Genomic DNA, 15,000 nt, shown 5'->3' on the forward strand with positions numbered 1-15,000 from the left:
GCAAAAAAACAAAAACAAAAAACGAGACCTGACAGATTGCAATAATTAAAAAGGCATGACACTTATGTCAATTGTTATGAAAATATATAGTATGCTTATTCGAAAGAGACTGGAGAGAAAGATTGACGAAAAGCCGAGAGATGAACAAGCAGGATTTAGAAAAGGTGGAAGTTGCGCTGACCAAATTTTCCTTTTGAGACATGTTGTACAGCAATGCGTAGAATATAGAAATCTTATTTTGATGGTATTTGTGGACTATAAAAAGCTTTTGATAGTGTGCACCGGCCAATTTTGTGGAGAGTTCTGCATCATTATGGAATTCCTCTTAAATATGTAAATTTGATTCAGTCTGTTCATGAGCAAAGGAAGTGCAAATTTAATGTTAATGGAGTCTTATCAAATGAATTTTCAGTGAACAGCGGAGTACTCTAAGGAAATGTGTTGTCACTTATGTTGTTTATCCTCCTCATGGATTTTGTAATGTGTAGAACGGTAAGAGATTGTGGAGAAGGATTGGACTGGATTAGTAATATGAATTTAGCAGACCTAGAGTATGATGATTAGCAGAACACCACAGGATTTGCAATGCTTGCTTATCAGAATGCATGAAGTATCACACAAGATTGGCCTGAAGATAAATAGAAGAAAGACAGAGATGATGAGAATGGAGTATGCAATGTAAGATGAGATGTCGTTGGAAGGAGAAATTATTAATGAGGTAGAATCATTTAAGTAATCAGAAACTATGATCTCTAACAAAGGGTCTTTATAATTAGAGTTAAGTGAAAAACTGACAAAAGCAAATCAGACAATGGCTAGGTTAAGTAAAATTTGGAGATCAAATCGGCTGAAATTTCATATAAAAATCAGACTATGTACTTTATATCAGTTTAGTGACATCGGTGTTACTCTTTGGACATGGGTCCCTTTGCGTCAATAGGCGTTGGAGGAGATGATAAGGATGATGATACACACAAATTCACTGTATATACTGTATATATATATAATATATATACAGTATATACATATATATATATATATATATATATATATATATATATATATATATATATATATATATATATATATATATATATATATATATATATATATATATTCTGTACAGTATATATATATATATATATATATATATATATATATATATATATGTATATATATATATATATATATATATATATACATATATATATATATATATATATATATATATATATATATATATATATATATGGTTAAATAGATAGATCGCTAGATAGATGCCCTTTCCCTTATAAGAGTGGCTTCATAAGGCCTATAGTCGGCTTGCCTACTTTGACTGCATTTCAAAGTTGAAATTTGCATTTTCCCGTTTCAGTGCATTACAAACGATTCCGACCTAAACTTCTCTTGGAAATTATCAATTCTAGACATGGATTTCCCCTTCCCCTTCTAAGAAACCAGGGTAATATTTTTGTGGGCAACAAAAACCTAACCTAACTTCAGCCCCCCAAGCCTGTACCAAACATACTCTGATCTAAGGTGTCGTTCAAAATCTTTAGTTCCAAATATATACATCTATTATGTGCTTAGGCTTAAACAAAATCAGAAGTTCCAAATGTATATATCTACTATGTGCTTGGGTTAGGCTTAAACAAAATCAGTAGTTCTAAATTTATATATCTACTATGTGCTTAGGTTAGGCTTAAACAAAATCAGAAGTTCAAAATGTATATATCTACTATGTGCTTGGGTTAAGCTTAAACAAAATCAGAAGTTCCAAATATATATATCCACTATGTGCTTGGGTTAGGCTTAAACAAAATCAGAAGTTCCCAATGTATATATCTACTATGTGCTTGGGTTAGGCTTAAACAAAATCAGAAGTTCCAAATGTATATATCTACTATGTGCTTAGGTTAGGCTCAAACAAAATCAGAAGTTCCAAATGTATACATCTACTATGTGCTTGGGTTAAGCTTAAACAAAATCAGAAACTCCAAATGTATACATCTATTATGTGCTTGGGTTAAGCTTAAACAAAATCAGAAACTCCAAATGTATACATCTATTATGTGCTTGGGTTAGGCTTATTACTCTTCCTTAAAAGAATAAGAAAATCCAAATGTATACATGTAATATGTGCTTGGGTGAAGCTTATTACCCTTACCTTAAAAAAATCCTAATGTAGACAATATATATATATATATATATATATATATATATATATATATATATATATATATATATATATATATATATATATATATATATTTATTTTTTTTTTTGTTTTTTTGGGCTCAAGCCATGGCGTCCTGATGGAAGGTTCCTTTTTGGTAGCTTCCTTGGGTATATCACTACTAAATATTCCCAGAGAATTTAACCACAGGTTATCACAGAATTCTAACTTCTGGAGCGAGTATCCTTAAGGTTTCCCTTTAAGACATCGTATTTCAACAGGGGACGCATGTATTAACGCGCCACATAGCTATCTACACCCCAAACAGAGTTAACACTTCGGTGTGTAGGGGCGGAGAATAGCTGGGGAGCCGTTCCACAGCTAATCTCGTTCGTGGCTACTTTTGGTACTCGAGACGTAAACAAACGGGCGCCATTGCTAAATGACGTCACGTCCGTCCTCATCCTTCTTCTAGTAGCTTGCCTTGCTAAGACGGATTTTCCCTTGTGCTTTTTCATCCGCTTGCATCTTCGTCATGTCGATACCTTCGGCCTCGCCTTCTTCTGGAAAGTTGAGTACAAGGTTCCAGTATTGTTTAAATAAGCTCTGACCATTAAGTAACTTTTACTTTTCGAGATATTTGATGTTTTGTGGCAGAGCTGTGCCTCCACCGGACCGGCCATTTTATGGCGTCGCTGTTGGTTTTGCATGCCTTATTTAGATAGCCTCAACAGCGTTTTCCGGCCTCATTAACTAATCGATACTATTAGTTATTTAGTCTTCATAGCTAGGAACTTTTATATCGTGTTTTGACGCTCTTTTATCGGTCATCATCTGACCCCATACCAGTTGGCTAGTATAGCCCCTAGGCCAGAGCGCCTATATCAGTGTTCATGCATGATATCTATCAGTGATCCTAGGTTTATTTATGAAGATGGTGGCATTATTTTACAATACTATTGACTGTGATGCAAGTGTTTTCGCCTTCAGGGACCATATAAGGGACAGGTTATATAGTGTGTCTTTCTAACCTAACCTACAAGTAGGACCCCTATATGCTTCCTTCATCCCCTGCCTTAGGGCATCCCCTCTGTGTAGCCTTGCTTCCCCTACCACGTAAGGGGATCAAGCTCATATCAGAGTATTATATCGCTTCTCTGTCCTCCCTAAGGGAATGATCCCCCCTTAGGGTTGCGTCGGAGAATGAGGAACGGCTTGTCCTTCCTCTATTGCTGGGGCTAGGTCTCCGACCTTTCCTGCAATAGCGATACGTCTTCCATCCTTTCTAGTTCAGGGTGTAACATCCCTGCTCTAGGTTAGGTTTTGGAGGGGTTAGTTCTGTACCTTGCTGAAACGATACCCATGCACCGTTTTCAGACAGGCTGCCTTACCTTAGGCTAGGGAGTGTCCTCCCTTCCTTGGTGGCCGCTCTGGTACAGAACCTCCTCCACAGAAGACCCTTCTCTTCTCCCCTCCCCACCTTTCTCTTGTATGGCCTAGCCTATACTTAGGTTAGTCTATACCCATCTGTCCCCTGTCCTACAACTCCTCTTTAGGGTGGAGTGATAGGGCTACCTTGAGCTCCTGTGTGCAGTCCGCTCTGGTACATATACCCTTCATAGTGTCCTATGGGGTTAGCCACTGGATGCGTTCTGTCTACAGGGGTTCTCCCCCCTCTTGGGTGTTCCCTGCCCTCCCTTGGGCTCCCTTAGCTCCCGGTCCTCTGCGGCCCCTGCTTCTGGGTGATAGGGCTAGCCTCTATCATGGGTACACCCACTCAGGTGGGATGTCTTGGGGTCCGTGGCCGGACCCCTACCTCCCCCCTTCTGTCTCTTTCACTATCCTGGTGCCGGTCCCTTGCCGCCTCTACTGTCGGTGATACCCACCTCCTACCTTGGTGACTTACCCCTTGCCCTCTGCGCCGACAGTCCCCCGTGTGCCGGGGGATTGCCGCCTGCCGCCGGCGCCTAGCCGATGGCCTTCCCTCTTTCCTCATAGCCTCAGTCGTCCGTCCACCGGCCGGCCCCGGAGTGCCGGCGTCCACTGCCTGTCACCAAGCCGGCTACCTCCGGCTGCCGGAGCCGCCGCTGTGCCGGCGGACGCCACCCTGGTATTACTCTTGACTTCTATATTGTCTTCCTTAATGCCAGAAACTCTGCTGGAGCGGCCTCCGGCGTGCCGGCGGTCTGCCGGAGCCCTCCGGAGGCGTCAAGACGACTTGCACCCCCTTCTACTAGCTATCATCTGATGTTGATAGCCCTACATCGCAACCAGTTGACTTGATTACGTAAATGGATTGGTATTATCTTACCGTTCTATTAGTAACCATGCTGTCTTCTTGCATATCACAGATTTCCAGCATGCTGTGTGTATCTTAGCACGGCTGGTTGCCGGAAACCGTTACCCTATGGGATCTTCTAGTTTCCAATTCTAGTGTCTGAGTGGCCTCAGTCCTAGCCTTATACCCTTGACAATTTCCAATAGAATTCCCACTGCCCTACGGGCATTCCATGTTGAATTCTACCCTGTGCCTTCGGTCACAGCAGATTGTCTATGGATGAAGGTCACGGTAACCAGCCGGGCGGGTTACACGGAGTATGTATCTATCTCCTTCTTTCCGCCCATTCTCTGTGCATCACACTTAATGTTAAGTTAAAATTAATCAATTAATATTTAACTTTAGTTTAAGAGTCATTCTTATGACTCCCCCATACTCATGTTCTCTTTCTCTTACAGGAGGAGCAACTGAAGTGCGACCACATCTTCTGTGCAGTGAAGCACCCGCACTTTTATGGACACACGGCGTGTAGGACCCACGCCCCTTGTGCCAACAAGAAAGGGGATCTAAAGTTCTGGGACCCGCAGAACTGTACGGTCTGCCAGGATCGCCTGGTCGACGCGTTCAACAATCCTCCCTCAGCGGAGATTAGGGACGCTTCTCGAGAGAAGCTACGCAAGTGGGTGCGTGGCTTCCAGAAGAACGCCACTGGACCGTACCTTGCCACTGAAGACATGAGGGCCTTATTGTTCCCAAAGGCATCCCCAGATTCTGTGGTCCCCAAGGATCAGATCCCCACCGTCCAGATATCGGTGGAACCCGATGTTGTCATGGCCCAGTCCATGCACGAGTGTCGCCTGGATGCCGACAACGAAGAACGTATGTCGGATATTTCGGAGGACACGGAGAGGACCCTCATGGCCCAAGGCGCGGACGATGAGGAGGACCAGGTGGATTACATCGAGTCGGAGCAGGAGGTCGCTCCGCCTTCCACCCCCGCCCCTACTCCTACACCGACGGAAGTGTCTCTCCCGTCTACCTCCGCTACCCCGGACCCCATCCCATCCGCCCAGGAGATGTTCCGTATGATAGAAGCCCTTATGGAACAGAAGCTTCAAGTGACACACGAGTTCATCAGGTCCATGGGAGGTTCCAAAGAATCGAAGAAGATCTCGGTTAAGGACCTCCCGATATGCTCACACGCCAACCCCTGGAGGTATGCTGAGCATATGGTCATCGCAACAGGCAGGATCTTCGTCAGCGATAAGATCGGCTCGGTTGCCCTGGAAGAAGTGGAGTTCTTCCCGAGCTTTGAGGCTTACCCGGACTGTTACGTCCGGCTTCGATCCGAACCTGCCTCAAAAGAAGAGACCGAACCTAAGGAGGTGATAGTGTTCGATCTCCCGAAGGCCCAGGCTATGCTAGCCAACGCCTTTAAAGGTAGGGGTTTTACCTGCTCCAAGCTTCCGGCATTGAGCAAGAAGCATCCTACTTACGTCGCACCCGACGACGCAGTCCTTCCCTTTACGGAAAAGGCCTTCGCTGCGTGTCACAAGGCAGAGGAAGAAGGGAAGCCCTGTCCTGCACTAGAGGAGTGCAGACCCTTCTCCATGGTGACTCCCCCCGACGTTCGACACTGGAAGGATATCCAGCATACCTTCGTGGTCGGAAAACTAGATCCTGACGTGGCTGGACGTCAGTTTAATGAAGACCTCCCGAAACTTAATGACCATCTCCTTCGTCGGGAACAAGACACGAAGGAAAGGCTCGCAGCATCCATGTCCCTCCAAGTACAGCTTGACATCATGGCTGGTGACACCAGAGTCCCCGACCACTACATGGTACTCGCCAAATCACACATGGCGACTCTGGTAAAGGATCTGTACAACTTCATGAAGGCTCGGAGAGCCTGTCGCGAATTCGTGTTCTCAGGTGCCACAGTGAGACACGAACCCCGGAGGCTGATTTCCTCCAACATCTGGGGTAAGCACCTCTTTCCCTCCGACCTTGTGAAAGAGATCACCGACAAGGCCGCCACTGAGAATAGGAACCTTCTCAATAAGTTGGGCATGTCGAAAAAGAGGAAATCCTCTCAGGACGATGGCCCTCAACCTAAGAGGAAATCCTTCAAGCAGAAACCCCAGCAACGTCAACAGAGACGGCAGTTTCCGGGACCCGCTACTCCCCAAGTGGCTGCTCAGCCAAAACAGACCTTTCAGCTGGTCACCCAACCGGTTTTGTCCCAGTCACCGGTTTTCACCCCTGCCTTTGAGCAACAGACAACTACCTTTCGTCCCAAAGGTAGAGGCTCAAACAGAGGTGCAGGGAGAGACGCATCTCGCCGTCCCTCCAGAGGCAGAGGAGGAAGGGGAGCTAGCGGCCGAGGCAGTAAGCCCTCGGGACACCAGAAGCAATGAAGTGCTTCCGGTGGGAGGAAGACTCCGCCAATTCCAGGATCGTTGGACCTTCGATCCCTGGGCACACAGCATCGTCAAGAAGGGTCTAGGCTGGAGTTGGACTCAACCACCCCCAACCTTCCAGCAATTCTTCCAACAATCAACCCCCCTTCTGGAAGAATATGTCCTAGATCTCTTGAACAAGAAGGTGATAAGGAGGGTAAAGTCAACCAGGTTCCAAGGGAGACTGTTTTGCGTCCCCAAGAAAGACTCCGACAAGCTCAGAGTCATTCTGGACTTATCCCCCCTCAACAAGTTCATAGCGAACAACAAGTTCAAGATGCTGACTCTTCAACAGATAAGGAACCTTCTGCCTCGAGGTTCTTACACGGTCTCCATAGACCTGGCGGATGCCTACTGGCACGTTCCAATGAACCATCACGCTTCCTCCTACCTAGGATTTCGACTCCAAAGGAAAAGCTACGCCTTCAGGGCCATGCCCTTCGGCCTCAACGTGGCCCCTCGGATCTTCACAAAGCTGGCGGACGACATAGTACAACAGCTCCGCCTCCGAGACGTCCAGGTGATGGCCTACCTCGACGACTGGCTAGTCTGGGCTCCATCGCCCGAGGATTGTTTAAAATCCTGCAGCAAAGTCACCCAGTTCCTAGAACACCTGGGATTCAAGATAAACGCGAAGAAATCTCGCCTCTCTCCAGCTCAGAAGTTCCAATGGTTAGGAATCCAGTGGAACCTTCAGTCACACTGCCTTTCCATCCCCCAGAAGAAAAGGAAGGAAATAGCAGGGTCTGTCAAGCGACTACTGAAATCCAAACGGATCTCAAGACGCCAGCAGGAACGAGTTCTAGGCTCTCTACAGTTCGCCTCAGTGACAAACCCAGTGCTTCGTGCACAGCTAAAGGATGCCGCGGGAGTCTGGAGACGTTCTGCATCCATCGCTCGAAGAGACCTCAAGAGACGGCTCCCAAACAGTCTTCGGCTTCTCCTCAAGCCGTGGTCGGAAGCGACGGCCCTGAAAAGGTCCATCCCTCTTCAACACCCACCTCCATCACTCAACATCCACACGGACGCTTCGCTGGAGGGTTGGGGAGGTCACTCCCACCAAAAACAGGCTCAAGGCACATGGTCTCCCCTATTCAAGACGTTTCACATCAACATCTTGGAGGCCATGGCGGTCCTTCTAACACTGAAGAAACTCTCCCCGCCTCCCTCGATCCATATTCGTCTAACCCTAGACAACTCGGTGGTAGTTCGATGTCTCCATCGCCAAGGCTCAAGATCGCCCCAGATAAATCAGGTGCTTCTGACAATCTTCCGTCTGGCAGAGAGGAAGAAGTGGCACCTGTCTGCAGTTCACCTACAAGGATTCCGCAACGTGACGGCGGACGCTCTATCCCGGACAAGCCCGATAGAGTCGGAATGGTCTCTAGACGCAAGATCATTCTCCTTCATCTCTCACCAAGTCCCAGAACTTCAGATCGATCTCTTCGCAACGAGCGACAACAATCAACTTCCTCGATATGTGGCCCCGTACGAGGACCCCAAGGCAGAAGCAGTGGACGCCATGTCACTGGACTGGAACAGATGGTCCAAGATCTACCTGTTCCCTCCCACCAACCTTCTGCTGAAAGTCCTCTCCAAGCTGAGAACCTTCAAAGGGACAGCGGCCCTAGTGGCTCCCAAGTGGCCCCGGAGCAATTGGTACCCCCTGGTCCTGGAGCTGCAGCCCACGCTGATCCCTCTCCCGGGCCCGGTTCTCTCCCAGCAAGTACAGAAGTCGACTGTCTTCGCTTCATCATCGAAAATCAAGGACCTTCATCTCATGATTTTCTCTCCCTAGCCGCGAAGAAAAGGTTTGGGATCTCGAAGAAAAGTCTAGACTTCCTCGAGGAATACAAGACCGAATCCACAAGACGGCAATACGAATCATCTTGGAGAAAATGGGTCTCATTCGTCAAGGCAAAAAATCCTACGGAAATCACCATTGATTTCTGCATGTCCTTCTTTATTCACCTTCATGGACAGGGCTTGGCAGCCAATACGATTTCTACTTGCAAATCGGCCTTGACTAGACCAATGTTGTATGCCTTCCAGATTGATCTGTCTAGTGACATCTTCAATAAACTGCCGAAAGCATGCGCTCGTCTACGCCCAGCACCCCCACCGAAACCGATCTCCTGGTCTTTGGACAAGGTGCTCCATTTCGCCTCCAACTTGGATAATGATTCATGCCCTCTCAAGGATCTGACTCAGAAAGTTATATTTCTTTTTGCTCTTGCTTCAGGAGCTCGAGTCAGCGAAATAGTGGCATTATCGAGAGAAGAGGGTCATATCCTGTTTACTGACTCAGGAGACCTTACCCTCTTCCCGGATCCGACGTTTCTCGCCAAAAACGAATTACCCACCAAAAGATGGGGCCCTTGGAGAATATGCCCCCTGAAAGAAGATGCCTCTCTATGCCCAGTAGAGAGCCTCAAGGTCTATCTTCGCAGAACTTCGGACTTTGGTGGAGGCCAGCTCTTCAAAGGAGAAACATCGGGCAGCGACCTGTCACTGAAACAACTAAGAGCGAAAATCACCTACTTCATTCGCAGAGCGGATCCTGACAGTACACCCGCCGGTCACGATCCTAGAAAAGTTGCATCGTCTCTGAATTTCTTTCAGAGTATGGATTTCGAAAGCCTTAAGAGTTTCACAGGCTGGAAGTCCTCGCGTGTTTTCTTCAAACATTATGCGAAACAAGTGCACGAAGTCAAACATTTTGTGGTAGCCGCAGGTAGTGTTATGAAACCTGCACCGAACTCTGCATAGAACAGTGAGTTACTTGGGACTCTTAACTCTTCGGGTGCCTATGTTGACCCTCGAGTGATACGTAGTGATGTCGAAAACACTTAGTGCTTTTCATATAACTGTTCTTATCCCAGGTGAAATGTCATAGTCGTCACACGAGTGCCGCATGCCTAGAGCATGATGTGTTTTATTTTAAAGACTGACGTTCCTCGAGAACGAGTGCCTACTAATAAATTTGAAATTCTCTTTCAGATTCAAGAGCAAGTCTTTCATTACTATGTACATTATAATTTGTTGTAAATTAACTTTACATTTATTGCAATTCATTTATATTTTCTGCAATTGTGAAATAAAATTCTTATTTTATTACTTGTGCGTCTCAATCCGCTCCTACTTATCCTATGAAATACATGTCTGTCATAGTTTTATTATCCCCTTCCTCTTATGGTTGATGAAGATACTAAGGTCTCAACCCTTATTATATATTCACCTGTGCAATGTAATATTCCAATACGAATACTTACTCTCTTCATACCTTAGAGACGAGACACTTCTCCATTAACATACAGTGCCTAACCATCACTTGTCTGCTTTTGAGAATGTTCCTATATGAATGCCAACCATTCAGTCTTGCCTCCAAGTTCTTCAGGTTCTTCTAGCAAGGTGAATAGCCCTTCGATAACCACTTTGATCTCGGCATGGCCCGTGGGAACTTCACTGCCAGGGGGGCAGGAAGGTCTCTTCCCTACGGTTCTTCTATTAAGATTACTATGCTACCCTGTTCAAAGCCCTTGGCAATTACTCAAACAGGGGAAAATCTACCACGATACAGTACATTGATTCTCTGGTATTCTTCCATCAGGACGCCATGGCTTGAGCCCAAAAAACGGATTTTGAGCGAAGCGAAAAATCTATTTTTGGGTGAGATAGCCATGGCGTCCTGATGGACCCTCCCTGCTACTTCGTCCAGTTTTTCAGGTCCCACCCTGCTCTGCTGTATCATGGCGATCGGCAAGCAACTGGCTTCAGGATGAGGACGGACGTGACGTCATTTAGCAATGGCGCCCGTTTGTTTACGTCTCGAGTACCAAAAGTAGCCACGAACGAGATTAGCTGTGGAACGGCTCCCCAGCTATTCTCCGCCCCTACACACCGAAGTGTTAACTCTGTTTGGGGTGTAGATAGCTATGTGGCGCGTTAATACATGCGTCCCCTGTTGAAATACGATGTCTTAAAAGGGAAACCTTTAGGATACTCGCTCCAGAAGTTAGAATTCTGTGATAACCTGTGGTTAAATTCTCTGGGAATATTTAGTAGTGATATACCCAAGGAAGCTACCAAAAAGGAACCTTCCATCAGGACGCCATGGCTATCTCACCCAAAAATAGATTTTTCGCTTCGCTCAAAATCCGTTATATATATATAACTGCTTGGGTTAGACTTATTACCAATGCCTTAAACAAAATCAGAAGTTCTAAATGTATACATCTATTACGTAATGTAGTTGGGTTAGGCTTATTACTCATGCCTTAAACAAAATCGGAAGTTCCAAATGTATTCAACATCTATTAGTTTAGGTCCAAATCTGTTATCTGTTAAGGTCCAAATGTATTCAACATTATTATGTACTTAGGTTAGGTTAATGGCCCTTGCCTTAATAAACATCAGAAGTTCCAAATGTATTTAACATCTACTGTATTATATTATTGGATTCCGTTTGCTGCGATTGCCTTATTCAAAATCATTAATTCTAAATGAATACAATATCTATTGTTTTTAGGTTAGGCTTATTACCCTCGCCTTAACCAAAATGATATGGTTCAATTGTATACAAAATCCATTTATTTTATGCTTGGGTTAGGCTTATCATGCTTTGTCATCTGGTCCTTCCCCTTAACTCCTTTAGTACTGCATCATGAAGAGATCACAGGAGTGAATTACTGTAGGCTAGTAATTATACAGTGAATGTGATGGTGATAATATTTGTGTAGTTAGGATGTTTAAGAGAGTACGGTATACCCCGATGCACAACGTTAACATGAACCAAACAGGTTCAATTCAAATTGGAAAAGATTTTTCAACATAATAAAAGGAGCTTACTTGTAAATCTCGCCACCATGATAGTCTAATAATGCTTTCATTTCTCATTCCACCCCACATCGTAAACACTAAAACGAAGCAAGATTAGGCGAAAACACAGAGACCGAACTGATAAGGAAAACTAAATGGTGCAAGGAGTTTTATGTACGTGTCCATATTCCTTTTCTAAATCGTTGAGTTACATAAACAAATGTCGGTACATCTTTAAATTTTAATATAGGCAATAAAAAGCATCAATCTCCTATTTAGTTTTCTGTTTAAATTTATATTTAAACTGAAAAGTATACTAAGTGTTTTTATTTCACTTTTTGATATATTCCAGGCCTAACCGAATTCAATTATTATAGCAATGTACATTAGCTTAATAGCTTATCAACAAAGGATACTCCATAAGAGTGAGAAACTAAGTTTTCATTTTTTATAGTCAATTTTACACGAAATTCTTTTACTGGAAATACAAAATGACTAAAATTCTCAAGTTCATTAGAACACAAATATTCTATCAATATTGATATATGTTCTGGGTCAATAGAGACAAAACCTGGCCATGGCAAAGTGTTCTCTCAATAAGATGGTAGAACCAGATACTGTAGAACTACTCCAACCCAGCAGACCCTTCTAGTGTAAAAGGCAAAACCAAATAAAAAAAAGACTTAGTCTTTGATTGGATTAAAGAAAAACCTCGGTAAATTCTCTGAACATTACAAAATAATTCCACTGAGTAAGACCAATCTGTAAAAAAATGGTTACATACAATAGTAATGGAAGATCCTAACCGGCGAAAAATATTACGAACTTCTACTTTTTGAAACAGAGCGTGAGCCCATCACCGAAATTAAGGAAAGAGATATTGATGCGTTGGTCATCCTTGAGTTTAGCGTTCAGTTTCCTGAGGGCCACGGTATCCGCGCTCTGATCCTCAGGGTTGATGACATTACCATCCCACAAGGTGTTGTCGAAGGCAATGATGCCCCCAGGGCGAATGAGTTTCAGGCAACATTCGTAGTAGTTGTCATAGCCGACTTTATCGGCATCAATGAAGGCGAAATCGAATGCCCCGACTTGGCCTTCGTTGATGAACCTCTGGAGCGTCTCTCCTGCGGGAGCGATGTGTAGGTGGATCTTCTTAGCCACGCCTGCTTCTTCCCAGAAGGGTTTGCCTGAAAGAAGGGACACGTGAGGCTGTGAAACATGTGGTTAGCAAAACACGATCGTAATTGGCTTTGTTATAGATGTCTCATTCCTTAAGTCAATGACTTAATTTGGAGTGATAAATCCATTATGAAAAGTAGAAATATAAAAACTAACACGAGATTGAAAAGAATTAATCTCTCCCTACACAAAAAACAAAATCACATAAAAAGATAATCGATATTGTAAGTTCAGATTGGAAATGAACAAACATGTATACAGTAATTTCTTCAGACAAGGTCAAAGCCAACCGAAATCTGGATATTTCATAAACTACTGGGATACGAGAAAAGTCTTATCTTTCAACTTTAATCTCACCTATGTTGGTGTACTCCTCACTGATGTCTAAGGCGTGAACTTCTCCGTCGGCGGGGAGGGCAAGTGCAGCGGACAACGAGCTGGCACCAGTGAACACACCAACATCAAGAACCTTTGAAAAATAGGAAGAAATTCAATTACGTCATTTATAAGGAATTGAAATGATTATGGACTTGAGGATTCATTTTTCAATAAGAGGCAAAGCAAAAGGAGTTGGACATATTAGAATGAATAAAACAGGAAACGGATGAAAACAGAAAACAATGTAACAGGCAGCAACTGGGCACCCATTCACAACTAATTCTCCCTAAGGGTTGCATCTCAATACTTTTTCCTTATTTTATCAGATTCCATTCTTGATCCCATTAAAGGTTTAAAGACTAATCATGAATGGCAGAGCGAAGCGACAGTGGCATTGGCTTATCAAGTAGGACAATGATCTAGAGGCTGACCATATACAGTATACATATGATCAGCGCCCAAGCCCTGTCTCCATTCAAGTTAGGACCAAGCAGGGCCAGGCAATGGCTGCTGATGTCTCAGCAGTTAGACCTATAGGCTACCCTCATCTTTAGCTCACAAGGATGGTGAGGTTGCAGCAACCATAAAAACTATTGAGTTTGGGCGGAACTCAAAACCCCTAGTCTGTGGCGTTCACCAGTCAGGGACATTACCACATCCAAAGTCTATATATGTATATAGACCTTGACCACATCGGCCACCACAACCCTTAAAAGGGAACGATATCTCTGACCTCGTCGGGTCCACCGATTCTAAGACAAGAGGACGCTTCCTTATCAGATATCTCTTAAACTATCTTTTCTTATCATGTGCCGTATAGTACTGCCGCTTCTACCACTTACCCTTGACTATTCATTCAAGTATTACAACATCGACATAATATTCATAATAGGAAAATTAACATATAAAATATTAAGTTTGTACAAACTAATGGCAAAATCGCATAAACAAAAATGTTACAATTAGGATAAAAAGGAAAATATGGAAATTATTCCAAGAATAAAAGGAAAAATATCACACCACGGTACTCTTAAAATAGACACAATAATAATGTATATGTAGACTATATATATACCGTATATAGTTTACACACGCATACATATATACACATAATTGCATATAGAGTACATACATACCGGTAGGCACATACACACACACACACACACACATATATATATATATATATATATATATATATATATATATATATATATATATATATATATATATATGCGCGTGTGTGTGTGCCTACCGGTATGCATGTACTCTATATGCAATTATGTGTGTGTGTATATATATATATATATATATATATATATATATATATATATGTATATATATATATATATATATATATATATATACATATATATATATATATATATATATATATATATATATATATATATATATTAATCTCAACTAAGAATAAATTCACAAGTTTATAGTTTATCCACCATAACGAACAGAAAAGCAGAATACCTTCTTGGCGCCAATGACTTGCATGAGGTTAGCGTTGAGCTGCAGCACTTCAGGTGCCCCCAGCATGGCCGACCGTTTGTGCTTCAGCGTGACCTCATCCAGGCGCTTCTGCACGTCTGTCTGTCTGATGGAAGACACAAATGGGCAACATTAAGTGTCAGATTGGTAAAATGAAGAACTTTCTTTTACGAAAGATCTTAAAATCCACGCACAGTGTGCCGTCAGAA

The 15,000-nt window shown here is 43.4% G+C and overlaps 2 protein-coding genes across 2 annotated transcripts in view; both read right to left on the reverse strand.

The window, feature by feature from the left end:
* LOC137630708 (paired mesoderm homeobox protein 2A-like) overlaps positions 1-11,896 on the reverse strand; it is an 84,439-nt gene extending 72,543 nt beyond the window's left edge. Inside the window, exon 1 of the mRNA XM_068362344.1 lies at positions 11,762-11,896. Within this exon, the coding sequence (XP_068218445.1) occupies positions 11,762-11,780 (19 nt within the window). The 5' untranslated portion in view covers positions 11,781-11,896. The remainder of the gene's footprint in view (positions 1-11,761) is intronic.
* A 268-nt stretch (positions 11,897-12,164) lies between these two features.
* LOC137630709 (probable caffeoyl-CoA O-methyltransferase 2) overlaps positions 12,165-15,000 on the reverse strand; it is a 12,064-nt gene continuing 9,228 nt past the window's right edge. Inside the window, exons 3-5 of the mRNA XM_068362345.1 lie at positions 14,774-14,897; positions 13,271-13,382; positions 12,165-12,921 (exon numbers count right to left, since the gene is read on the reverse strand). Of these exons, the coding sequence (XP_068218446.1) occupies positions 12,560-12,921; positions 13,271-13,382; positions 14,774-14,897 (598 nt within the window). The 3' untranslated portion in view covers positions 12,165-12,559. The remainder of the gene's footprint in view (positions 12,922-13,270; positions 13,383-14,773; positions 14,898-15,000) is intronic.

The sequence above is a fragment of the Palaemon carinicauda genome, chromosome 38 (genome assembly GCF_036898095.1).
Source record: "Palaemon carinicauda isolate YSFRI2023 chromosome 38, ASM3689809v2, whole genome shotgun sequence".
NCBI lineage: Eukaryota > Metazoa > Arthropoda > Malacostraca > Decapoda > Palaemonidae > Palaemon > Palaemon carinicauda.